The 27240-nt window shown below is 32.8% G+C and overlaps 2 protein-coding genes and 1 long non-coding RNA gene across 5 annotated transcripts in view; 2 read left to right on the top strand and 1 right to left on the bottom strand.

The window, feature by feature from the left end:
• The window catches only part of LOC123679861, a 120612-nt gene that overhangs the window by 54524 nt on the left and 38848 nt on the right, over positions 1-27240 (bottom strand). The window lies entirely within an intron of this gene.
• Positions 1872-3639, top strand: LOC123679859. Of its 3 annotated transcripts, none has more exons than XM_045617394.1 (3): positions 1872-2040; positions 2818-3153; positions 3235-3639. In XM_045617394.1, the coding sequence occupies exons 1-3, from the start codon at positions 1885-1887 to the stop codon at positions 3511-3513; spliced, it is 771 nt and encodes a 256-aa protein (XP_045473350.1). In that variant the 5' UTR covers positions 1872-1884; the 3' UTR covers positions 3514-3639. The 3 variants fall into 3 exon arrangements, with proteins under 3 accessions (XP_045473350.1, XP_045473349.1, XP_045473348.1); XM_045617393.1 differs by having other exon boundaries at positions 1872-2730; positions 3252-3639; XM_045617392.1 differs by having other exon boundaries at positions 1872-2730.
• LOC123679860 lies at positions 5918-7647 on the top strand. Its single transcript, XM_045617395.1, has 3 exons — positions 5918-6738; positions 6826-7161; positions 7243-7647. The coding sequence occupies exons 1-3, from the start codon at positions 6085-6087 to the stop codon at positions 7519-7521; spliced, it is 1269 nt and encodes a 422-aa protein (XP_045473351.1). The 5' UTR covers positions 5918-6084; the 3' UTR covers positions 7522-7647.

Raw genomic sequence — 27240 nt, 5'->3', positions numbered from 1 at the left:
GTCATATAAAACAATTCCATCATCATGTCAACATAACATTGATAATTGCATTCCGTGCATTTATCAATCACTATGACAAAAAAATTGAGATTGACAACTTTATTCCAAATAAATTTCCAAACGTCATGTTTTTGGCAATGCGTAGGAATATTCAAAGCATAACAAAATATAAATGCGCTAATCATGGAAAAATTCCCAGAAATACAACATATAGTCACAAATATATTTGGTGAATATTAATAGATTTTTGTTTCGAACGAGAACATGAATTGAATGATCAGAGGAGTTTGAAAGAATTGAGGTTGATACTAAAAGATTGGGCGCTCAATATGAGAAAGAAAAACTAGATCAAATATAAAGAAACAACGGTGAAGACAATGTGAAACGTTTTGTCCAAACTCTTGCATAAAAGAACTATATAATGACTTCAACATTATGTTTGACCCCTTTAATAATATAGTATTTAAATCAGACCAAAATGCCAACGAATCTAATGTTGAGTTAAATTTTTCCCGCCGAATATTCCTTGGGCATTGGCATTCATCTCATAATTTTATGACAAATGTCGCAAGCTTGTATCTTGATTACCAAGTAACGAGCTTTCGATTGTCATAAAATTATCTTATCTATTATCAATGTCCTAGATAGGGATTCATCAAGCCAAGTAGCTTGACATTATAACCAACTACTTGACTTCAAAATAACGCTCGTGAAAAATTCAATACTTGAGCTTGACTTGACTTGATTTTAGATATTTATTGCTTGACGTGATATCGAGGTACTTGATATTACTTGAGCTTGATATGCACGTGTCGCACGGCATATATTTCTGCAACCTCGTGCGTGCTTAGACTGAATGAGGGGATTCCTCTATAGTCCAAGAAAATGGCCAATGAAATACGAATTTTGAGGTTAAAACTTGAATTTTCGATATAAGTTACTTTGAAGCATCTAAAAACGAACTGTGAAAGGTTTTTTTAAATTCACCTCCGGGAAGGGGTGAAAAAAAATAAAAAAAGGGGTTTTTTTGAAATTTTGGGGAAATGGTAAGTGTTAGAAAAAAAAGTTTCGAATAAAAGTTGTAGAGCGTATAATTTTACATAAAAATGTTCCCACAACTTTTTTTCCTAAAATTGAAATTAACTGAGATATGGTAGCTAGAAGCTAGGGGATGATAACAGGAACTTTAAAAAATCATAAGTTGTTGAAAAATTGAAAAAACTCATAATTTTTTTTTTTAAATTACTTATATGATTATAAACTTTAATTCTAGAGAAAAATTTTTTTTTTTTAATTGTTTATAAAGAAGTTATAACAATTTAAAATTTTTATTTTCAAATTAAATCAACTTTAACTGATGAAAATATATATATATTTTTTTTAATAGATTAATATTTTAAGAAATTGACCATACGCGTTGAAATTTAATTTTTACCTGTTCTTTTCAAGCAGATATAAAATAATTTACCTGGTTAAAGATATTGTGTGGCGGCCATTTGCTTTCACTACCGACTTCGGTACCTCATGCGCATGCGTCAGTTGTTCTCAATGCGCCAGTTGTTCTCTGTGTGTTTACAATATTCTCCATTTGTTTTGAGTGAATTGATCTCTGTGTGTTTACAATATTCTCCATTTGTTTTGAGTGAATTGATTAGTGCTGTTAATTTGGAAAAGGTAATTATTTAAGTGATGTTCAATTTTATATTGAGAAACCGCATGGTCAAAACATAAACACATGCTTTTTATTTACTTTGTTATAAAAATCACCATCAATCATTTTATATTATTTAATTTTTTAAATACTATTGTTGAAGTATCTACCTAGATTAGTTGATAATGCATTAATTTTGTACTTTTCTTGTTTATATAGGTTGAAATTTCAACATGGATCAACAAGCATTATGCAGTATTTGTGACACAGTTTTGATCAATGACACCGACACTGTTGTTTCAGTGAAAGAGAGAGGATTAAAAAAGTTGATTGAGAAAAGCATTGAGAAGGAAGACAGAAAAAGCGAGTTATGGCTCGGAAAGATTGAAGTAAGTTTTCATGAAAAATGTAGGAAGTCGTATCCTATGTCTACCTCTTCAATTAAGAGAAAATCAAAATTATCTACTGATCCATCTTCATCACATTTTACATCATCTGTAGTTGGACCAAGTATACTACCAGTGTCAACTTCAACAAATTTGAATTTTGATTTTGTAAATCTATGTTTTTTTTGTAAAATGTCATTGGATCGCAAACATAAACGGGTCCATTTGATAGCTAATAAGTACACACAAGACCAGATACTGGATATTGCCAGGAGGCAAAATGATGAGTTTAGTACTGAATTGATTAAACGCATTAAAGACATCAACCTAGTTGACTGTAAAGCTAGTTATCATCATAAATGCTACGTGAATTTTAATAAGCTCGTGAAGGAACCAAAAATCTCTACCCTTAAAGAACAAACAGCTAGGATTTTTAATCAAATTTGCAAACACATTGAAGAAAGCTGTCAGTATACATTTAGTTTGCGGGAACTAAAAGATATCATGGGAGATGATCCCTTGAGTAACTTTGTTTTATTTCGAATGTTGAAAGAAAAATATAAAGATGATATCTTCATATCTCATCATCGAGGTAAGGAACCAATGATCTATTATAAAACATTCGATATTTCTAATGTGATGATACCTATCATGTCAAACGCGGAACCAGCACCAAAGGAGTTAATAGATAAAGTAAGTTACAATTCACACCAACTTATCTTATTTTAGTGTTATCCAATAGTAATAATAAATTATTCATTTTGCATTTTATTTTAACAGGTTTCTTGTAGCTGTAAAACGAATTGTTTATCAGCTCGATGTGGTTGCAAAAAAAGTGGTTTAAAATGCAATAAATTTTGTAAAAGTTGCCAAGGCCAAAGCTGTGATAACGCTTCTGAAAGATCGTTTAATCTTGAGGATGATGAAAATGAAGATAAAGAAGATGAAGAAAGAGATGATAGTGATGATGAAAATGATGATGATGGAAATGTTTATGAGGATGAAAATGATGGTGAAGAAGAAACTACTGTCAAAGACGGAGAACAAGAAAATGAAGCTATATGTACAGGACGTAAAACTTTTAAAAACACTCGTTCAAAAGTATCCACACAAAAGGTATAATATCAATCAAATAAAATTCTTCTTTAGTTAATTTTTACGCTATGGACGATAATTTTTTTCTTGTATTCTTCACAGATTTTTTGTGGTTGTAGAACCAATTGTGCATCAGCAAGATGTAGTTGTAGAAAAAGTTCTCTCAAATGTAATGAATTATGCAAGTTTTGTCATGGTGATACATGCAATAACAGTATAAATGCAGGCGTTGATACCAATGAAGATAGTGAATATGAGACACATACAAAAGCTAACGATAAAGACGAAGAAACACCTACTGAAGAAGAAAACGAAGGAAGCTCAACTGTTAGAGACAGCAGTCCACTTGATGAAATTTATATTAACTTTGAAAAATTTTAATATAATTTTTGGAATTGCAAAATCTATATTTTTTTATTTATTATATAATTAGAGAATCAATTACTCTTAGGAAGTTTCTTCAAATTTTTTTAATTGTAATACAATTTTGTAATCTATTAAAAAAAAAAAAATATTTTCATCAGTTAATGTTGATTTAATTTGAAAATAAAAATTTTGAATTGTTATAACTTTTTTATAAACAATAAAAAAAAAAAATTTTTCTCTAGAATTAAAGTTTATAATCATATAAGTAATTTTTTTTCTGTCTTCTTTTTCTGTCTTCCTTCTCAATGCTTTTCTCAATCAACTTTTTTAATCCTCTCTCTTTCACTGAAACAACAGTGTCGGTGTCATTGATCAAAACTGTGTCACAAATACTGCATAATGCTTGTTGATCCATGTTGAAATTTCAACCTATATAAACAAGAAAAGTACAAAATTAATTCATTATCAACTAATCTAGGTAGATACTTCAACAATAGTATTTAAAAAATTAAATAATATAAAATGATTGATGGTGATTTTTATAACAAAGTAAATAAAAAGCATGTGTTTATGTTTTGACCATGCGGTTTCTCAATATAAAATTGAACATCACTTAAATAATTACCTTTTCCAAATTAACAGCACTAATCAATTCACTCAAAACAAATGGAGAATATTGTAAACACACAGAGAACAACTGGCGCATTGAGAACAACTGACGCATGCGCATGAGGTACCGAAGTCGGTAGTGAAAGCAAATGGCCGCCACACAATATCTTTCACCAGGTAAATTATTTTATATCTGCTTGAAAAGAACAGGTAAAAATTAAATTTCAACGCGTATGGTCAATTTCTTAAAATATTAATCTATTAAAAAAAATATATATATATTTTCATCAGTTAAAGTTGATTTAATTTGAAAATAAAAATTTTAAATTGTTATAACTTTTTTATAAACAATTAAAAAAAAAAATTTTTCTCTAGAATTAAAGTTTATAATCATATAAGTAATTTAAAAAAAAAAATTATGAGTTTTTTCAATTTTTCAACAACTTATGATTTTTTAAAGTTCCTGTTATCATCCCCTAGCTTCTAGCTACCATATCTCAGTTAATTTCAATTTTAGGAAAAAAAGTTGTGAGAACATTTTTATGTAAGATTTTACGCTCTACAACTTTTATTCGAAACTTTTTTTTCTAACACTCACAAATTCCCCAAAATTTCAAAAAAACCCCTTTTTTTATTTTTTTTCACCCCTTCCCGGGGGTGAATTTAAAAAAACCTTTCACAGTTCGTTTTTAGATGCTTCAAAGTAACTTATATCGAAAATTCAAGTTTTAACCTCAAAATTCGTATTTCATTGGCCATTTTCTTGGACTAAATGCTTGTTGATCCATGTTGAAATTTCAACCTATATAAACAAGAAAAGTACAAAATTAATGCATTATCAACTAATCTAGGTAGATACTTCAACAATAGTATTTAAAAAATTAAATAATATAAAATGATTGATGGTGATTTTTATAACAAAGTAAATAAAAAGCATGTGTTTATGTTTTGACCATGCGGTTTCTCAATATAAAATTGAACATCACTTAAATAATTACCTTTTCCAAATTAACAGCACTAATCAATTCACTCAAAACAAATGGAGAATATTGTAAACACACAGAGATCAATTCACTCAAAACAAATGGAGAATATTGTAAACACACAGAGAACAACTGGCGCATTGAGAACAACTGACGCATGCGCATGAGGTACCGAAGTCGGTAGTGAAAGCAAATGGCCGCCACACAATATCTTTAACCAGGTAAATTATTTTATATCTGCTTGAAAAGAACAGGTAAAAATTAAATTTCAACGCGTATGGTCAATTTCTTAAAATATTAATCTATTAAAAAAAATATATATATATTTTCATCAGTTAAAGTTGATTTAATTTGAAAATAAAAATTTTAAATTGTTATAACTTCTTTATAAACAATTAAAAAAAAAAAATTTTTCTCTAGAATTAAAGTTTATAATCATATAAGTAATTTAAAAAAAAAAATTATGAGTTTTTTCAATTTTTCAACAACTTATGATTTTTTAAAGTTCCTGTTATCATCCCCTAGCTTCTAGCTACCATATCTCAGTTAATTTCAATTTTAGGAAAAAAAGTTGTGGGAACATTTTTATGTAAAATTATACGCTCTACAACTTTTATTCGAAACTTTTTTTTCTAACACTTACCATTTCCCCAAAATTTCAAAAAAACCCCTTTTTTTATTTTTTTTCACCCCTTCCCGGAGGTGAATTTAAAAAAACCTTTCACAGTTCGTTTTTAGATGCTTCAAAGTAACTTATATCGAAAATTCAAGTTTTAACCTCAAAATTCGTATTTCATTGGCCATTTTCTTGGACTAATTATGCAGTATTTGTGACACAGTTTTGATCAATGACACCGACACTGTTGTTTCAGTGAAAGAGAGAGGATTAAAAAAGTTGATTGAGAAAAGCATTGAGAAGGAAGACAGAAAAAGCGAGTTATGGCTCGGAAAGATTGAAGTAAGTTTTCATGAAAAATGTAGGAAGTCGTATCCTATGTCTACCTCTTCAATTAAGAGAAAATCAAAATTATCTACTGATCCATCTTCATCACATTTTACATCATCTGTAGTTGGACCAAGTATACTACCAGTGTCAACTTCAACAAATTTGAATTTTGATTTTGTAAATCTATGTTTTTTTTGTAAAATGTCATTGGATCGCAAACATAAACGGGTCCATTTGATAGCTAATAAGTACACACAAGACCAGATACTGGATATTGCCAGGAGGCAAAATGATGAGTTTAGTACTGAATTGATTAAACGCATTAAAGACATCAACCTAGTTGACTGTAAAGCTAGTTATCATCATAAATGCTACGTGAATTTTAATAAGCTCGTGAAGGAACCAAAAATCTCTACCCTTAAAGAACAAACAGCTAGGATTTTTAATCAAATTTGCAAACACATTGAAGAAAGCTGTCAGTATACATTTAGTTTGCGGGAACTAAAAGATATCATGGGAGATGATCCCTTGAGTAACTTTGTTTTATTTCGAATGTTGAAAGAAAAATATAAAGATGATATCTTCATATCTCATCATCGAGGTAAGGAACCAATGATCTATTATAAAACATTCGATATTTCTAATGTGATGATACCTATCATGTCAAACGCGGAACCAGCACCAAAGGAGTTAATAGATAAAGTAAGTTACAATTCACACCAACTTATCTTATTTTAGTGTTATCCAATAGTAATAATAAATTATTCATTTTGCATTTTATTTTAACAGGTTTCTTGTAGCTGTAAAACGAATTGTTTATCAGCTCGATGTGGTTGCAAAAAAAGTGGTTTAAAATGCAATAAATTTTGTAAAAGTTGCCAAGGCCAAAGCTGTGATAACGCTTCTGAAAGATCGTTTAATCTTGAGGATGATGAAAATGAAGATAAAGAAGATGAAGAAAGAGATGATAGTGATGATGAAAATGATGATGATGGAAATGTTTATGAGGATGAAAATGATGGTGAAGAAGAAACTACTGTCAAAGACGGAGAACAAGAAAATGAAGCTATATGTACAGGACGTAAAACTTTTAAAAACACTCGTTCAAAAGTATCCACACAAAAGGTATAATATCAATCAAATAAAATTCTTCTTTAGTTAATTTTTACGCTATGGACGATAATTTTTTTCTTGTATTCTTCACAGATTTTTTGTGGTTGTAGAACCAATTGTGCATCAGCAAGATGTAGTTGTAGAAAAAGTTCTCTCAAATGTAATGAATTATGCAAGTTTTGTCATGGTGATACATGCAATAACAGTATAAATGCAGGCGTTGATACCAATGAAGATAGTGAATATGAGACACATACAAAAGCTAACGATAAAGACGAAGAAACACCTACTGAAGAAGAAAACGAAGGAAGCTCAACTGTTAGAGACAGCAGTCCACTTGATGAAATTTATATTAACTTTGAAAAATTTTAATATAATTTTTGGAATTGCAAAATCTATATTTTTTTATTTATTATATAATTAGAGAATCAATTACTCTTAGGAAGTTTCTTCAAATTTTTTTAATTGTAATACAATTTTGTAATCTATTAAAAAAAAAAAAATATTTTCATCAGTTAATGTTGATTTAATTTGAAAATAAAAATTTTGAATTGTTATAACTTTTTTATAAACAATAAAAAAAAAAAATTTTTCTCTAGAATTAAAGTTTATAATCATATAAGTAATTTTTTTTCTGTCTTCTTTTTCTGTCTTCCTTCTCAATGCTTTTCTCAATCAACTTTTTTAATCCTCTCTCTTTCACTGAAACAACAGTGTCGGTGTCATTGATCAAAACTGTGTCACAAATACTGCATAATGCTTGTTGATCCATGTTGAAATTTCAACCTATATAAACAAGAAAAGTACAAAATTAATTCATTATCAACTAATCTAGGTAGATACTTCAACAATAGTATTTAAAAAATTAAATAATATAAAATGATTGATGGTGATTTTTATAACAAAGTAAATAAAAAGCATGTGTTTATGTTTTGACCATGCGGTTTCTCAATATAAAATTGAACATCACTTAAATAATTACCTTTTCCAAATTAACAGCACTAATCAATTCACTCAAAACAAATGGAGAATATTGTAAACACACAGAGAACAACTGGCGCATTGAGAACAACTGACGCATGCGCATGAGGTACCGAAGTCGGTAGTGAAAGCAAATGGCCGCCACACAATATCTTTCACCAGGTAAATTATTTTATATCTGCTTGAAAAGAACAGGTAAAAATTAAATTTCAACGCGTATGGTCAATTTCTTAAAATATTAATCTATTAAAAAAAATATATATATATTTTCATCAGTTAAAGTTGATTTAATTTGAAAATAAAAATTTTAAATTGTTATAACTTTTTTATAAACAATTAAAAAAAAAAATTTTTCTCTAGAATTAAAGTTTATAATCATATAAGTAATTTAAAAAAAAAAATTATGAGTTTTTTCAATTTTTCAACAACTTATGATTTTTTAAAGTTCCTGTTATCATCCCCTAGCTTCTAGCTACCATATCTCAGTTAATTTCAATTTTAGGAAAAAAAGTTGTGAGAACATTTTTATGTAAGATTTTACGCTCTACAACTTTTATTCGAAACTTTTTTTTCTAACACTCACAAATTCCCCAAAATTTCAAAAAAACCCCTTTTTTTATTTTTTTTCACCCCTTCCCGGGGGTGAATTTAAAAAAACCTTTCACAGTTCGTTTTTAGATGCTTCAAAGTAACTTATATCGAAAATTCAAGTTTTAACCTCAAAATTCGTATTTCATTGGCCATTTTCTTGGACTATCTAGCATCGAGAGAGTGAAGCATTCGCCACTGTGACTTTATTAGTAGTTTTCTCACATTCCTATGAAATCTTTTGGAAGATTTTGGTAGTTTCAGAAACATCTTTCCAAACTTGGTCAAAATGGCCAAGGGTTTTCATCAATGCCAGCTCCCCTTGAAAGACAATTTTCCTGAGCTGCTCTTACAGTTACAAAAACCCGCAATAGGTTAGGCGACAAATTTATGAGCTGCCTCATGTGTCTTATATCCTGGATGGAAAATTATGAAATCAAGCAAAGCCTGGAGATTTCTCAAAAGCAGGAAACTTCATTTTTCCATTATTTTTTATTTCGTTATGATTTATAGTGATTTAATTTATGTTTCTACTTCGAAAAAATGATATTTTCGGTTTTTTATTGAATAAGTTTATATATATATATATATATATATACAGGGTGAGTCTTTGACTTGTACATATATTTTAACCGTAGATTCTTGAGGTCAAAAGAAACACTTTTTTCATTTACCATTTTTTCCGATTCGGCTCGGTTGAAAAGATATGGCCATTTTAAGTTTTCATAATGAGCTATGCCAAACCTGGAAATCAGCCCACTGAAGTTTTTCCAAGCATAAATTTATACCATTTGAACTTTGGAAATGGGTTACTATATTAGCAAAACAAGCATAAACTCACTTTTTCCATTCCCTTTGGTGACCGAAGTATTATTTTCAATATAATAAATGAGTTATAGCAATTTCGTGGGAGATGAATATGTTGATTATTTTTCTCTTGATTTCTATTTTATATTCGATAATAATAAAAAATTCAGCTTGCAACCACCCATATTAAATCTGATATTCATATCCAATCATTTATTTTCGCTTTTTCACCTCTTTTTCTACAAGAGTTAACAATTCATATAACCTTTAATTTTCATAAAGGTAAATAAACATAAATGATAATCATCTGTGGACTTTCCACGTTGCCAAGTTTACAGTCACAAAACACCTACAGAATAATAAGCTAAATCTATGTACATATGAATACTAATCATCTCGCATCTGTAATGTTATGTTTAAAGGTTATGTTATGTTTTGTCAATAAAATTCAAGAAACCCAACAAACGGTTGAAGTTTTGTACATTACTAGAAATTTGGGCTAATTGAGTTGTTATCTAGAGGTCAGCAAAAAAGTGGTATTCAAACCAGTGTTCAATTTGAATTCTTATTATCATGGAATCAGTGAGAAAAGTTTTAAATTTTTAGGGTAGCAAGAAGTGTAAGAACGCTTGCATTTTGGATTGAATGAACCCAGAATACTTTATCTAAGTACCTACATAATAACTTAGCTCGAAAATGAAAAGGCAGTTTCATGAATGGATTTATGTGGAAGATGGAATCACCTCTGTATCACACAGAGGTAATTTTGTGATGGAAAATTCCGATTTTATCTTGTTAAAAATAACAGTAGTATGAGAAGGAATAAATAATTTCCAGAAGGAAATGAATTTTTTTCCCTTTTCATCCTAGAAGCTTATAAGTTTCATGAATCTTCAATATTCCATTATTGATTAATTATTGATCTTGATTTTTGTATTAAAAATGAAATGGTGGTATTCAATATGAATATCCCCTATTGAATATTCTGCTTCTTTCAACTCACTGAAGTTTTTTATTTATTTTCACGTTAAAACAATTTTGGCCCTCTTAAAAGTATGTCAATCAAATGTTCTAGGATGAAATTATCGAATAGCAAATGGATAGAAGTATTCAATCACGTAAAAATGAAATTTTAGGATGTATTGTTATGTATCGATGAAAGCTCAGAAGACTGGAAGAAGATTATAGTAATGTTTGGCAGCAGCAGTTTTTAATGGGATTTCATATCTTGATTGGTTTTATTTTATAAGGAGCCTAGTTTGTGAAAATTCACTTGAAAATGAGTTTCGATCAGAATTATTCAAAATAGAATATTAACTTTAATGAAATATCTTCATATTATAGGGCTGTGCCAAAGCTCAGTAATTTGTTATCATGAAAATATTTGAAATCCTTTTCTTCTTAGTGTTCACTAATGCCAATATTCTGTCTGAAAATTTGATACCCAATAGGTAACTCCAAAAAATGCTCTCGAGTACTTTTGATAATAAAGAAGCAATTAGTCTTTCCTTAATATTATCAATGTTATAATCAACATCTTCGAAAATTTTATTTTCCTGAAGATGGTAAAATGGTATTCGGCTAGAAAAAAGGAAGTACAACGTACAAGTAAATTTACTTGTTTGTTATCAAACAGATAAACTGAAAATATTATGAAACTTCCCAACAATTATGTTATCTTTTTTTTTTGTTTTCACATATCAACTACACGTAAAATAAATTTTGAATTCTTGTAAGGTATACCTTTTTTTCAAAAGTACTCAATAAACTGAAGCTTTTGATAAACTTATCGAAAGATTAACAGTGACTTGAAATCATGTATTACTCTTTTACTATAAATCCAGTGCCCCAGGTATACAACATTCAAAGCAATTTGAAATAAACATTTTTCATTACTGAAACAAAAAAATGCATATCAAAAAACAAGAATTGAAGTACAAACTACCATAATAATAAATTGTCTTTATTTTCATTTAATTTATAAATAACCAGGTTTAACATTTTTTACTCTTAAACTTCTTACGTAGATTCATTTAGCAGATGTATTGTGCGAAATAAAAAACATTCAATATTTAGCCAATAATTATTAAATTAGGCCTGCCATTATTCGAGTTTATTCTCAATGATTCCTGATCTCAGATGTATTCATTATTATAATATCTATAAACCAAGGACAGTAACTACAAACTATGTGTATGCCTTAAAATATCAATAGCTATTGATTCTGAAACATATGGATTGGATCAGTACATGTACTAGATAATAGGATAGGATCTGGGTTAATGGTGAAATCAGTGACTTTTAAATTATTTTTCAGTACATCAATGAGTATGAAGTTTGAATAAGTATTCATTACAGAACTAGTGCTTCACTTATTCAAGTAGTTGAATTTATCAACAGAATCATTGTATTGTAGATTTTTGGTTATTTCAATTAATCAATTTACTTTTCCATTCATTATATGGAAAAATTATCCTTATGAAATCATGAGCACCTCACAGCAAACTGTTTCCGGTTGGATTTAATTTGAAGGGGTTCAAGATTCTCTTTAAATACAGGTCATCTGAAACTTCTCTGTATCTAGTGGGCAATCATCTTCACGAAATAAATCACGAAGGAAAATCGTCGTCCAATTAAATTCATTATGGTGTTTTTCTGAATGATTCGATGAATTATTAGGAGATCTGAAAAAATACAATAATTATTCAATATATTATTTATATTATATAATTTAGTAACTTACTTACGCCGAACTATCTTGTTTCTTATTGAAACATAAAATATTTTCGAATCAAATATCGAATTATTCCACTTGTTTGCCAAACATAACCACACTTCTTCGAGATTTCTCAAATTTTCAGTTTGGCCATGCGCATAGAGTCATAATCTCTGAGGCCATGCGCAATAGTTCAAATCGTTCATAACATACGGTAATCTAGCATATTATGACTTATTTTATTATACAAAATTCGATTTAACATTTCGGATGATACTAATTATTACATTTAATGAAATTCATAATAAAATAAATTTATTAATTCATAAATTTGATGGTTTGTTTAAAAAATTATTCGAGATTCTTCTATGTTGATCGGTCATGCGCATAGAATGATCCGAAAACAATTGAAATTCGAATTTATGGTATCATGATTTCTGTTGCTCTGTTTAATGTAAATGATAAGTATTATGTGTATTTAGTTTGTTAAGTGATACCTAAGTGCGTTTAACTTGTTAAGTGTTAAGTGTGTTTAGTTTGTTTAGTGTAAGGTGTCTGTTTAGTGTAAAGTGTTTGTTTGTGAAGTGTGTTAAGTGGAAATTAGCAGAATGTATTCTAACCAGGAGATGGTAGATATGTTGGAATGCTATTTCACAAATGGAAAAATAGCGAGAAGAGCTAAAGAAGCTTATGGAAGGCTGTTTCCAAATAGGAGACAGCCAAATGAGAGAACTTTCGTAAGGATTGTTCAAAGATTGTGTGATCATGGAATTGAATTTTCTCAATGGGTGAGCTTATTCAAATCACTTTATTTTCAAACTAAGTCGGCTGGTTTCCTCACTTGTCAATGCAAATTCAGTGTTTCAATCCATGATTTTTGACCTGACAACGTAGCAAATATTCATTTCTGTGAGTCTTTTCTATCAGAGTTGCAATTAGCCAAAGTACCCAATTTTTTGAATTTCACAGATTTTTTTTTTTTTTTAAACACATATTACTCGAAAACGGCTCAATATACGAGAAAATATGAAGAATACTTTTATTTTTCAAATTAGCTAAATATCCTTCAATGAACGTCCTAGTTACTTTTAAGAGTTCGGTTCTTTGAATTTCTGGTATTTTTATAGGATGAAGTGTTCATAATGAAGAAACGGGGAGATGTGGATAAAATTTTGTGTACGGAGAAGATTCATCACATACATGAAAAACTATATCCCGAAATTCATTTTTTTCTATACAACCATTTCCGAGATATAACGGAAAATGACATTTTTTTATCGATTTTCAACAGCCTGTATCTTTTTAACCGGGCCGAATCGGAAAAAATGGTAAATGAAAAAAGGGTTTCTATTGACCTCAGGAATCTTCGGTTGAAATATATGTACAAGTCAAAGACTCACCCTGTATATATATAAGTGTTTTTTGCAAGGTTCTTTTTCATGTCATATTTTTTTTATTGATGTGACACTACAGAATAAAACTGCTAAAAATCAAATAAGATTCAAGTACTTGATAAATGAATACATGACTTGACTTGAGATTGAAAAACTACTACTTAACTTCAGCACTTGACTTGACTTGAAATCAAGTCAAGCTCAACCCAAGTAGCTCGAAAATTAAGCCAAGCCGTGAATCCCTAGTCGTAGAGAAAGTACCACATTTTGAACGACTATATTCAAAAATCCTCTAGTGCTCAAAACTTCATGTTGATATATTCCAATACAAAAACACATTAGACATTCATTATTGACTTTCTTGTTCTTCATTTTATTGTTTTGACGATATTATTTTTCTGCGTGATGTTTTGATTAAAGAAGAAGAGGGTTTCATGATTATTGATACGTCTCCATCGGTTTCTAAAGAAAGATTATGTCAATAAAGAGCAAAAACACCAGCAGCTCCATTTGCAGATAAGACGACAAAAACTCGACTTACATCAAACTAACTGTCATGTTAGATAATTTCAATTTTCAGAATACCGATGATACACCCAGCCTCCTTTGTTGTGATTGTCCGATATCCCCAAACAGTAATTTTGACCAACAACATCGCCCCAACTGCAAACTTTCAGCATTATCGGTAGAACACTCGGATAGCCACTCGGTTTTATCAGCTGAAACCATAATGAACAACGTAGTTGGATCGGACAGTAAGTCGATCGCGTACTCCGTAGTGCATGTCAATGTTCGACCGCTTTCATATCGACCTTAATTGTATTGACAGCCATATCATAACTTCCTTGATTGCAGAGGCCTTGAGTGATGCGACCCAAAATGACGGATGAAACTGCTGCCCTTCGGGATCATTTACAGCACACAAATGGGATTACTCAATTTTTGAGGGGGGAGGAAAATTGAAGTGACGTTTCGTTTGAAATTTGTGTCTCGGGTTTCTATTTTCCACCTGGGGTAGAAAGGAAATGAAGCTTCGGTAACCTGACAGTTTATAATGTCACATTGAAAAGTCACCAAATATTGTCATCTTTTATGAAAGAGTCACAACACTATTGTAGACATGAAATTGTCACTTCTAGTAACCTGAAATCCAAAGATGGTAGATGAATTATAATAGTCTGATTAATTAGGCAAGAATAATAAGATCTTTTCAATCCTCCTGATCACTAAGAAGGCAATTACATTTGCAAGAAAAGGATCACAAATGCTTTTTACTAGCCCGAAAACTTTCTGTGCTATAGAAAAGTGCACCTATAGGAAAAAGTTTCGAGAGGAGAGAGAAACCAAAAAACAATTACTATGGCATTATCTTCTAGGGATGGAGCACAGCAATATTCAAAAAGTATTTGGATCTCAGTAAAGAAATGCTACAACTCCTCACTGTATTCATTAGGGGACATTGTCCTCTCAAGAAGCACCTGATGAGAATGGGTCTATCAGAAAATGATTACTGTAGATTCTTTGAGGAAGAGGAAGAAACTCCTGATAGTCTGGTTACAAAATGCCACTCCAAAGAAAGTCAATGCGAAAATGCTTCCGACGAGGAGTGAAGATGTGACATCCTTGAAGCTATCCCAGATATTGAAGTTCGTTAGAGCTCTGGAACTGAAAGGAAGCTGCAGATGGTGCAGTTATGAGAACAGTTCTGATAGAAAGCACCACATCCCACAAGTTCTTGGTTTGAGGTAACTCCGTAATAGTAACCAACAACTGCAGCTTCAAAAAGCATCTGTCTTTAATTACTAATGGATTCATGTTCAAAAGAGCCCTCTCAAATTTGTTTACATTTTCGTTCAGAACATTTTATTTAATATATTCTAGTCCTAACCTATAAAACCAAATTCTTCCCTAAAAATTCTACTTCATTTGTCAAGAGTGTTCAAGAGTTATTCATGTACTACATTCTGTAGAAAGATCTTTGTTTTCGAAATAGGCTTAAACATTGGCAATCTCTTCTTCATTATAGCTAAGTTTTGTTTGGGGTCTGCAGTAATCAGTAATCACTAAAGGTCAGATCTGGAGAAAAAGTTGGATCGAAAAGCATTTCAAAGAGTGATTCGCGATAGGTTTTCATCGATTTGTGACAAGTAGCATTGTCTTAATGCTTTTACATTTAAGGACGTTTTTTCTTGATTTCTTCACTCGATTCAACATAATATTCGCTGTTAGTGGTTTTACCTTTGTCAAGATAGTTAATGAACACTGAACCATCCACGTCTCAAAATATAGATGCCACAACCTTGTCAGCGAATATTTAAGATTATGGTCTTTTTGGACGGAAGTAACTAAATACTTTTCACTCATGCTACTCTTTTTACCAATATTGCGAAATTTTGAATCCTTTTTGAATTTTTCTGGAGAATCAAGGTCGTGAATAATAAATTGTTTCATGAACTTCTACTTGGTGTGATTTAAATATGTTGCAATATCGAGATAGCGAAAACCCGGAAACAATTTCCGACACAAATTTCATAAAATCCAATCATTTCATCGGAATAAAAATAATTGTACTATAACGATCGCGAAAAAATCAGTATATTCTGAAACTGTTTACATATTGACTCAACAGTCGATCAGTGGAGGAGTGCTACTTTTTGTCAGCTCACATTATAATCTGGAATTGGCTTTATCGGTGTTGACATGGCAATAATGTATATCATTCCATCGATTTCCTGAATCATACTTCATAAAGGCCGAATAATAAACGATTGCATTAATACAAGCAGTATTTCGAAATGCAAAAATATTCCAGTGTACATTCTACCTAGGAGTCATAAAACATGGTTATCGATTTGATGGCTTTTCCGTTGATTGTTCATTCGTCGATGATTTTAATATTCTCGTTTCAGTTCAGTCAATGATGGAGTTAGTCAATCTGGCATTTTTTACCAATATTGACTCAATTGCTCGACATTTTTGAAATTTCATGATGAAGGGATTCGGATTGAAATTTGGAATCGAAAGTAAAACCATCAATAATGAATATGGTATAACGTTATTGAGTGCAGAAATTAAGAAAAAACGTCTTAAAATGGAAAATAAAGCAATTACTTTCACTAAGACATTGAATCATGTCACAAATCGATGAAAATCATAGCTTCCAATTGAATGATTTCCTAGCTTATTCCCTAGATCTGGCCTCCAGTGATTAACGTCTTTTTACAGATCACAAATGAATGCCACATGGAAAGAAATTTGGCTTTTATGAAAAAGTTACTGTCGAGGTTGAAACCTATTTCGAAAGCAAGGACAAATCTTTCAACAGAAAAGTTATTGAGAAGTATTGAAGAAGAAATATTGAATCAAGCGTTGTAGTCCCTAGACATAATCCTCATTTGACAATGATAGAACCAAGGTCAAATACTCCAGGAGAAAAGAGCTGTGCCGGATTGCTGCTTGCAAATCAAGATGCAGTACTACCATCTTGAAACGATAAAGCGTTCTAATCGAAAACTGTGCCAGATTGGTGCTTGTAGTTTCAAACAGAGGCATATTAGGTAAAGAAAGATAAGCTATACTCGTCGATGAAATAGCGATATTCGACATTTTTCCTTTCGAAAGAATATTCATTGATAAGACTAAAAATGTCTACTGTTTTTCTTATTGTTAGAAGAGATTCTACTAGGCATTCATCAAGCCAAGTAGCTCGACATTTTAACCAACTACTCAGCTTGAAAATTAAGCTCGTGAAAAATTGAATTCTTGAGCTTGACTTGAATTGATTTGAGATATTTATTGCTTGAGCTCGATATGCACGCGACGCACGGCATATATTTCTGCAATCTCGTGCGCGCTTAGATTGAATAAGGGGATTCCTCGAGGGCCGAGATACTGAAGCATTGGCCAGTGTGACTTTATTAGTAGTTTTTTCACACTTCTATGGAATCTTTCGGTAGATCTTTGCAAACTTGGCCAAAATGGCCAAGGATTTTTCAATGCCAGCATCTGCAGCTCCTATTGAAAGACAATTTTCCAGAGCTTCTCTTACAGTTACAAAAACCCGCAATAGGTTAGGCGACAAATCTATAAGATGCCTCATGTGTCTTAGAACCTGGATTGAAATTTATGGAATCAAACAAAACCTGGAGGTTTCTCAATATTAAAAAACTTTATTTTTTTATTTTGTTTTTTTATTTGATTTAATTTATGTTTCTATTTCAAAAAAGATGATATTCTCGGTTCTTCATAAAATAAGTTTAATAAATGATAGAGTTTTTTGCGAACTTTCTTCTCATTCCATCACTTGACTTGACTTGAGATTGAAAAACTATTACCTGACTTAGTAGCTTAAGTAATATCAAGAAAAGCCGCGAATCCCTAGATTCTACAGACTTACAGCTTTTCCACACCTCGACTACAAATGTCCTCTTTTCAGAGGAAATTACAATATAATTCCTTTTTTCTAATAATTTAAATCTACGAAATAATTGGTATCTTAAAGGATAAGAAATTAAAGTATAAAAACAAGAAACATTCTCCGGTAAGAAGACTGGACCTTGTTCATATCCCAGAAATTAGCCGACCAGTCGAGATCGCAGTTAACACTCTAATGTTGAAGTTGGATCCGTAATCTTGCTATGGGTCATTACTTCTTGGATGGTCCTTCGACCTAGGATAGGTCGACTGGAATGCTGGCCTGGCCCGACGTTGAGTAATGAACTTTTGTATCGAAATAAATTTCGTCCCATTCGATCCCATATAGAACGAAACACAGAGAGCAGAAATTCGAAGAACTCCTTATGAATCTTGGCAAGTTCGGATAGTTTCAGACGGCACTGAGTACCATAAAGTTCGGTCGATTTGGCAGGACAATCAGGACGACGCTCGGTCCTTCATAACTATCGAGCGAACTTCTGTGTGTGGATGGGTGGAATGATTGAAAACTGTGGATTGATTGAAACGCAGCTTTTGATTTATTTCAACCCGTGAATTTTCGGCGTGAACGTTTTTAGTGGTTGAAAAATCCGATCATCCAATAAAAATGCCTTGGTGTGAATTGGATTCGGTTTCATTAAAATGCGTTGCGGTATTGAAACGAATAATCCTGACTATCAGGTTACCTGAAAATGTATGCGGTGTTTCAACGCCAAATAAAAAAAATCGTTTGAAAACTCTTTATCAGCGACAAATATGTAATGTGATACATTTGTGATTTTTAAACTTTATTGCCATAGGGATTAAAAATAGGAGGAAATTATTAAGCCTTATTCCTTCTTCTTCCATTGCAAAATTTTTCACACGGAATCAAAATTAACTTCCTTCATAATGTCAGATATAAAAGTGTAGTGTTTGTGAAATTGTATTGGAATTGATTAAAATAAAAAGTCTTATGCTTGTGAACCTTCAAAAATTCTACAATTAGCAGCAGCAACAATATCAGAGACCTTGATATCAGGTGTATCGAATTGATATTATACAATGTGTCTCAAAATAAAAATTATATGTGCAAAAGCAATTAAAAGCAATTAGCCTTTTATCGACAAAATGTTTGCTTGCCAAGTATGCTCCGTTATAGCTCCTATTTCATAGTGGATATTTTATTTTAACCCATCCAGGGAAGTTTTGGTTTGCAGATGTGTCACATCTGTGTATCAGGTTCTAGTCCTTCGAGAATATTCGATTTCCAGGAATCCGCGAAGATCTTTGTGGGGGGTACGGCAAAGCTCTTATTGAACTAGGGGATGGTACTTTTCCTAAGGGTGTGGTCAAGCCGAAAGAAGGGAGGTCGATATTCGAGACAGGGTAGTTCCAATCGGCAGGGAGGACAGTTCAAAATTAAGCCGAAGACGGGTACAGTTCAACTTAAGCCGAAGACGAGTCAAGTTGGGTCGGTCAACTTGTGACGTAAGACGAAAAGACGGTTCGCGGACTAAATTAAGACGAGTTAGAGACGAGACGACCGAAGACTTGAAGTACGACGAAGACGTGATAAACGAAGACGTTTCGAGTAATCAACAAACGAGTTAAAGACGAAATTCAGTACCGTAGTGAGAAACTTGTAATTAAGTCGTAATTAGGATCTTCTCAATACTGAGTTTGTACTGTATAAGTGTCGCTTTGTAAATAGATGTAAATAATTGAAAAGAGTTTAATTATTACAAATCCAACAAAGTCACGGAGAAAAAGACGAAAGGCCAGGTAATCGAATCATACCTCTAGACGATCGATTAACTAAGCCTACAGAAATGACAATAGTGTTATCAGAAATTGTCACCAACGTAGGTGACACACAATATCACACAGTCTCGTAAAATTATTTGTCTGAAGCACCTATTCGGAAGATGTGTCCGATATTATTAAAGCACCTTTTATAGAAAAAATGTGTGAATTTCGAGAAAGATCAGACGAATATCTCAATAAGGAACAGATACAAACAAATACTGTTCTATCACTGTTGTAGTCGCTAGCCAATATAGGGATGTCATTCAATCTCGAAGCATTTTGTTACGCTCGACGTTGGTAGACGGAAGCGCTATAACTCAAAAAATTTGAAATGGTCAGATCTTATGAACACTAAAATCTGACAGGTAAAATTATATTTTTCCAAAACAATTATGGAAAACAAAACGTTGACATTGGTATAGTATATCCAAAGTCACTTGGAGGAAGATCAATATTTCAATTATACAAGGTTTGTCCAAGTTTCCAGAAATTCCTTTGGGCCCAGTGAATTTATTGCCTAACAATACTTTTAGATAAACCTCGGTATTTTGCAGATCGCGGTATCCACTTCAAAGGGACATCTATGGCCAAGAGTTTTAATGGAATAGTTCAAATGACTTTGAATAAACTATACTATAGCATTGCTAAAGATATCTCAAGTCTTTCTAACGGCAGTTTTGAAATCCGATTATCAATTTTGTACGATCTAACGGAAAATTAGACACGAAATCATGAATATACTGAATGGAATATAATGAGCTCCGTACTTAAAATGCATTAATTCGGTTCAATGAATACATCAATAATAAACCTTTGTATGAAAATCAGACCGTTTTTTCTGCTTCCTAACCCATAACTTGACCGAGAAATCGCTCAATCACCATACCATTACTCATACAGTTGAAACAACAACTACAAGCTCGCCATTTGTCGTGTTGTAAATCTGAACCGAATCTGACCAGATTGTCAAGATCAATCTGCAACAAAGTTGTCGCTGTTCTGATTTCAAATCGATAACAGTCATTTCACGCGATTTCTTATGTAAATTAATTTGTCCACTATCGTGTGATGTTGATAAACACGCTGGGTCACGACAGGCCTAATTGTAGAACAAGTTCAAGGGTGCAGACTGTCGAAAAATTAATGGTAGGATTGCCTGAGAGACCAAATGGGTGGGTGGGACGGTTGCCAAGATCTGGGAGCACAGGTGGATGTGGGTCAGGTGTTGTTTTGTTTTGTGGCAGATAAACGAGGGTGATTTATTATGATTTCGGATGGAGTGATGTTTGTGACGTGTGATCAAGAGAATGGGGAATGTGGGGTTGGGATTGGATTTAAAGTTTCGCGATTCTGTAACCAGCGGCGGCTCGTCGGGGATAGTATTTCGTTGACCCATGAAAACGAAATATATATGATAATAGGCTCCATTTCTTCAATGGGTTTTCTTGAATTGGAGATGCAATTTAAGAAAAACATCTCCTATGAACATGAATCCGCAAACTTTTTGTATTCAAGATACAAGGTGTTAGAGATATTTATCTTAAATTTGATACATATATTCCAATTAGAAGTTATCATCATGAGATATGCTAATTTTGAATGATATTCTTCTTTGTTCCAGATTCATTCTTTTGGTGGGCTATTAAAAATTTAGGGGAAAAACTTTGATCCAGTACTACACTTCTTGGTTTCTTGTAGTTTTCTCGAATTTGCTACTGATTTCAGGGAAAAATTTCAAACAATTATCTCCAAATTATAACCAATTGAAAAGTCCTCAGTAAAACATATATTTTTGGCAAAATTCGATTTTATTATTCAACATAGTTGCCTTCGAGGGCGATACAGCGATTATAGCGATCTTCGAATTTTTCGATACCAGTTTTGTAGTACGATTTGTCTTTCGCTTCAAAATAGGCCTCAGTTTCGGCGATTACTTCTTCATTGGTTTCAACGAGCATTTTTTTGAGGTCTGAGAACAGGAAAAAGTCGCTGAGGGCCAGATCTGGCAAAAAGGTGAATGCAGAAGCAATTCGAATCCCAACTCATGCAATTTTGCTATTGTTTTCATTGATTTGTGACACGGCGTATTGTCTTGATAAAATATCTCCTTTTTATTCTTCAAATGGGGCCGTTTTTTAACAATTTCATCTTTTAATCGATCCAATAACGCTATATAATGATCACTGTTGATGATCTGGCCCTTTTGTAGGTATTCAATGAAAATTATACCTTGCGCATCCCAGAATACTGATACCATAACCTTGCCAGCTGACTGTTGTATTCTTCCTCGCTATGGATTTGGTTCCATTGTGTGCAGTCTACTCAGCTGACTGTCGATTGGACTCCGGAGTGAAATAATGGAGCTATGTTTCATCTATTGTCATATATAGTCGCAAAAATTCAGGTATATTGCACTTGAATAGCTTCAAACACTGCTCAGATTTAGAATCATTAACACGTTGTTGCTTTTGATCGATTTTGAGCTCGCGCGGCGCCAATTTTGCACACATGCTCATGTACAAATATTCGTGAATGATATGATATACACGTTCAGATGATATCTTCACAATGTCTGCTAGCTCGATCAACTTCACTTTACGGTCATTCAAAATTATTTTGTGATTTTATTTTATTTTTTCGTCTGTGACAGCCTCTTTTGGGCGTCCACTGTGTTCGCCGTCTTCGGTGCTCATTCCACCACGTTTAAACTTAGCATACCAATCAATGATGGTTGATTTTCCTCACATTAATTTTTATCACAACTGTAAAACAACTGTATAAATTGTTTTATGATTGCATTCATCTGAGAACATCAACTGCACCAAATCAACGAGATTCAAATTCTTTGATATTCTGACTTCATGAAACTCCTTCTTAATTCCTACTGCTTCAATTGTTTAATGGGGTTGGTTAACCGTTCAGTTATCACAATAAAATTCAATGTCTTGAAAATAGTTTTATGACCTACTTAAACACTGAATGAGTTCTTTTTCGTAAGCAGTTTCGAACTCAATTGGCACTCTGCCTCATTGTCGAATATCTAATTTTCATCGTAATAAAATTCAGGAATCGTGGAAGAGAATAGCATGTAGTCATTATAGATAATAAAATCACTCTGCAATGGGTTGTCTAGAAAAACTGAAACTATGAAAAAAAATCCTCCTTAGAATCAACACACTCACATAAGAGGATAATAATAAGATTGCCAGATGATATGGAATTCTGTGAACATAAAGTATAACGCGAGAGAAGAACGTTATTTATTGAATCTTGTGAGAAAGGAAAGTGCGCTTATAAAATCATTTTCACTTCAACATCTACATTAGCAGACAAAAATGCCTCATTCAAGGCTGGAAAAATCCTTCAGGATAATAACGACAATATTTAGTGTGTATTGTGATCTGAAGTAATGAACAAATGAACAAGATAATTTAGTTAACATTTTTTGTGATAATGGGGATATCCAGGCCATGCTTCCACGTCGACGGACAAACCGAATATTCATGGTTCCAAGGTCATGCTCAGTATTTAGTGAGACCAGCTCGGCGTAGTGTATTATGAGCTCTTGAAACCGACTGCAACAATCACAGGCGGTCGTTATCGAACGCAATTAATGCGTTTGAGCCGAGCATTGAAAGTCTTGCGGCCGCAATACAACGAGATACATGATAAAGTGATTTTACACCAATGCAATGCTCTGCCCCAAGTTGCAAAAATGGTTAAGATATACTTGGAAACGTTGAAATGAGAAGTCCTACCCCACCCGCCGTATTCTCCAGACGTTGCTTCCTCGGAAAATCATTTATTTCATTCAAGGCTCACGGCCTGGCTGACCAACACTTCCGGTCTTATGAAGAAGTAAAGAATTGGATTGATTCGTGGATCACTTCAAAAGATGATCAGTTTTTTCAACGCGGAATTCGTACGCTGCCCGAAAGATGCGAGCAAGTAGTGTCCAACTGTGGACAATACTTTGAATCATAAATGTAAAACCAGTTTTCCACCATAAAGCCTCGAATTTCGGAAAAAAACGGCGGAAGCAAAGTTGTACAGTGCATCCCATTTTGGGTGAGACAGCCAGATTTCTCGCTTGTTATTTGAGATAGAGCCTTGCGGTTTTCACGTTCCTTTCCTACTTTTTCGTGAAACTCAAGTTGGTCTAATCAGATTGTGCATAACTGTTTCCGTTCAAAAGATACAGGGTGATTTTGGAAATTGATACTTTTCGGAGCCCTTCTTTATCTCCGAAGTTATTAGAAATAATGCTGAGGTGAAAACTACGTCTGAATCAGAATTCTGCGTAGAATCCAGTGGCGTACTCAATATTTTTTTTCGGGGTATGGTTTTGAAGATTCAACACAAACTTATGTTTTTTTTTAATGGAACACCATGTGTATCTTTACTTCGTTGAATTTGTTATTTTTTTCCCTTCAAAATGATATATGACACTATGTAGGTAGGATGTTCAGAAATGTTAAAAAAACACTAAAACATCAAATAATGATGATTTTTTTGTTAATGGGCAATGAATTTCCCATAGAAAAGAAGAATCAATAATGATAACAATAATTTATAGCGATGACAGCTAGATCAGATTGGTTTTTTCCCTCCAATGCCTACTTGATAAAACAATGCTCCCAAATGCATAGTAGCCATAATAACAACAAGGATGTTTGTGTCATCAATGACCTACTACTTTTAAAAATCGAAAGTAATAATTCTCTTATTGAAACATAGAAAATTCATGGCCCATTTACAAAAAATCATCATTATTTGACGTTTTAGTTTTTTTTTTGACATTTCTGAACATCCTACCTACATAGTATTATACATTATTTTGAAGGGAAAAAAATAACGAATTCAACGAAGTAATGATATATAGGGTGTTCCATTAAAAAAAATATAGGTTTGTGTTGAATCTTCAAAACCATACCCCGAAAAAAAAAATTGGGTACGCCACTGGATTCCACGCAGAATTCTGATTCAGACGTAGTTTTCAGCTCAGCATTATTCCTAATAATTTCGGAGATAAAGGAGGGGTCCGAAAAGTATCAATTTCCAAAATCACCCTGTATCTTTTGAACGGAAACAGTTATGCAGAATCTGATTACACCAACTTGAGTTTCACGAAAAAGTAGAACAGGAACGTGAAAACCGCAAGGCTCTATCTTAAATAACAAGCGAGAAACCTGGCTGTCTCACCCAAAATGGGATGCACTGTACGCTTATGTATATTGAAAACTTTATCACCGAAAAATTAGGCGAAAACCAAAGATAAACTTATTTCAGAATGGTCTCATTTATAAATTCAGTTTAACTTCATCAAAAAGAGTATCCTTCACCTTGTATATGTCCATCTATATGATGAGTTCATTCAAATAAAAACCATCAAATTACATCAGAATAAGCATTAAGCCCTGACAACTCAACTGAATGACAATCCACATCCAATCAAATCGATGCATGAATTTTTTGACGGCCTTCCGGGGAGTTTTGATCTCGTGAATTTTAAATGAAGCGTATAACTGCCAATGGAAATATTTGCCGATAGTTGAGCTAACTACACCAATGAAACACAATCGAAATTTCATTTTAACATGCACAGACGGTAGAACCCCCTCGTTACTAAATGGGTCAAATTCGAAATGAATTCCTATTATTATTACTTGAAGTTCAGATCGTCGACAGTGCTGTAATAAATAGGAGTTGAATAGATATTGTGATCGTTGTAGTAACGAGCTTGTTATGTAACTACTGAGCTGTAATATAACTTTCAACCCCTCCTTCCCAAAACTCTGTTGATCTGGTGGTTTGGTGCCTTAGTTCGAAATGCATTCTGAAACATCACGAGGAAATGTAAGTCAAAAATCAATCTGATTAACATCAGATAGTAGCTACATAGGCGTACAACTTTGCTTCCGCCGTCTGGAGAATAAGGCGAGTGGGGTAGGACTTCCCATTTCAATGTCTTGACCACTTACGCAACATGGGGTTGTGCATTGTCATGCTGTAAAATCACTTTATCATGTCTCTCGTTTTCTTGCGTACTGAATATGGTACCCCAATTTCCTGGGGATGTTAAGCGTCGCTTTGGATTTTGAATACCAAAGCGCAATCCAGGTCCCTGATTGGTCCACGTCTTCGTTTCTTGCCCTTAGATGTGACTACAGGATGACCGCCAATGTGGCGCCAAGGATGCTCTTGTTCTATTTTTAGCCCTCGCTGTACCTGCAGGATTTGTTTTTCGACCTAAATGCATCTTTCTGAATATTCAACTGCCCGTAAAGTTTGCGTGAAATTCTGTTGACGCAACAAAGACACTGAAACACTATACAGTGTGTCGAATTGAAGAAGTGCCATCTTCAATATCTCGGCACCATGCAAAATCGGAAAAATGCAAAAAAAGATAAAGTTTGGTCCTTATGGGCGACATTTATACAGTTGATTCCAATCAATTTATATCAACCCTGTGACAGTGTGATGACGGCAACCCCTAACATTTGAAATGGAAAGAGGGTTAGAGTGACACCTTGTTTTGGAAATGATCAGATGGCCTTTTCAAAAATGTCGTACACTTGACCTTCGTTAGTACTTCCGAAAAATTAATAAGGAGTAAAATGAGCAATGGCTCTCAGATCATTTCCAAGAGGAATAGATTGGTAGAAAAAGACCGATTGAATGGCCACCGTGCTCCGCAGACTTAACACCTTTAAATGTTTTCCTCTGGTGATATTCGAAGTCAGTTGTGTATAAAACAGCCCCGAGATGTAGAAGAATTGAAAGTTATACTACTAAATAGGAATTCAAGTTAGAGTTTTCTAAAACGTAAGGGCCGAATTCGAAAATAGGTTATATTTTTGTCAATGAAATGATATGTAACGTTACAATTGCCATGAGACTCTAAGAATGATTTCTAGAGGTGGTTTCGCTTGTTTGGCAACAAAACTCTTACCCAGATTTTCAAGAATTCAATAAAATTAAAACAATTTCCTCGTTTCGAAATCATTCCCATGACGTTTAGGCGTTTTGAAATGGCTTGTTGCGTCACTCCCAATGATCCTGCGAATTCTTGTTGCATTTGACACGAGTCTTGATCAAGAAATACCTTCAATTCTGTATTTTAAAAAACCTTCTCTCTTTCACCGCCATGCTGGTCTTCGATGTCAAAATCACCGTTCTTGAAGCGTTGAAACCACTCTCGGCACGTTCTTTTACAAATACGGGCGTCACCATAGATATTTGATGGCATTCGAATGAGCCCTAGCCGCAGATTTCTCCATATTAAAGCAGAAAATTAATAATTCCCGCAAATGACGAAAATTTGGCTCGTAAGCTGACATTTTCAATCGAGAATAACTTTATGATGCAGACACAAATCGATAA

The sequence above is a fragment of the Harmonia axyridis genome, chromosome 5 (genome assembly GCF_914767665.1).
Source record: "Harmonia axyridis chromosome 5, icHarAxyr1.1, whole genome shotgun sequence".
Taxonomy (NCBI): Eukaryota; Metazoa; Arthropoda; class Insecta; order Coleoptera; family Coccinellidae; genus Harmonia; species Harmonia axyridis.
Note: the sequence above shows the minus strand (reverse complement) of the source record. Positions and strands in the feature narration are given on the sequence as shown.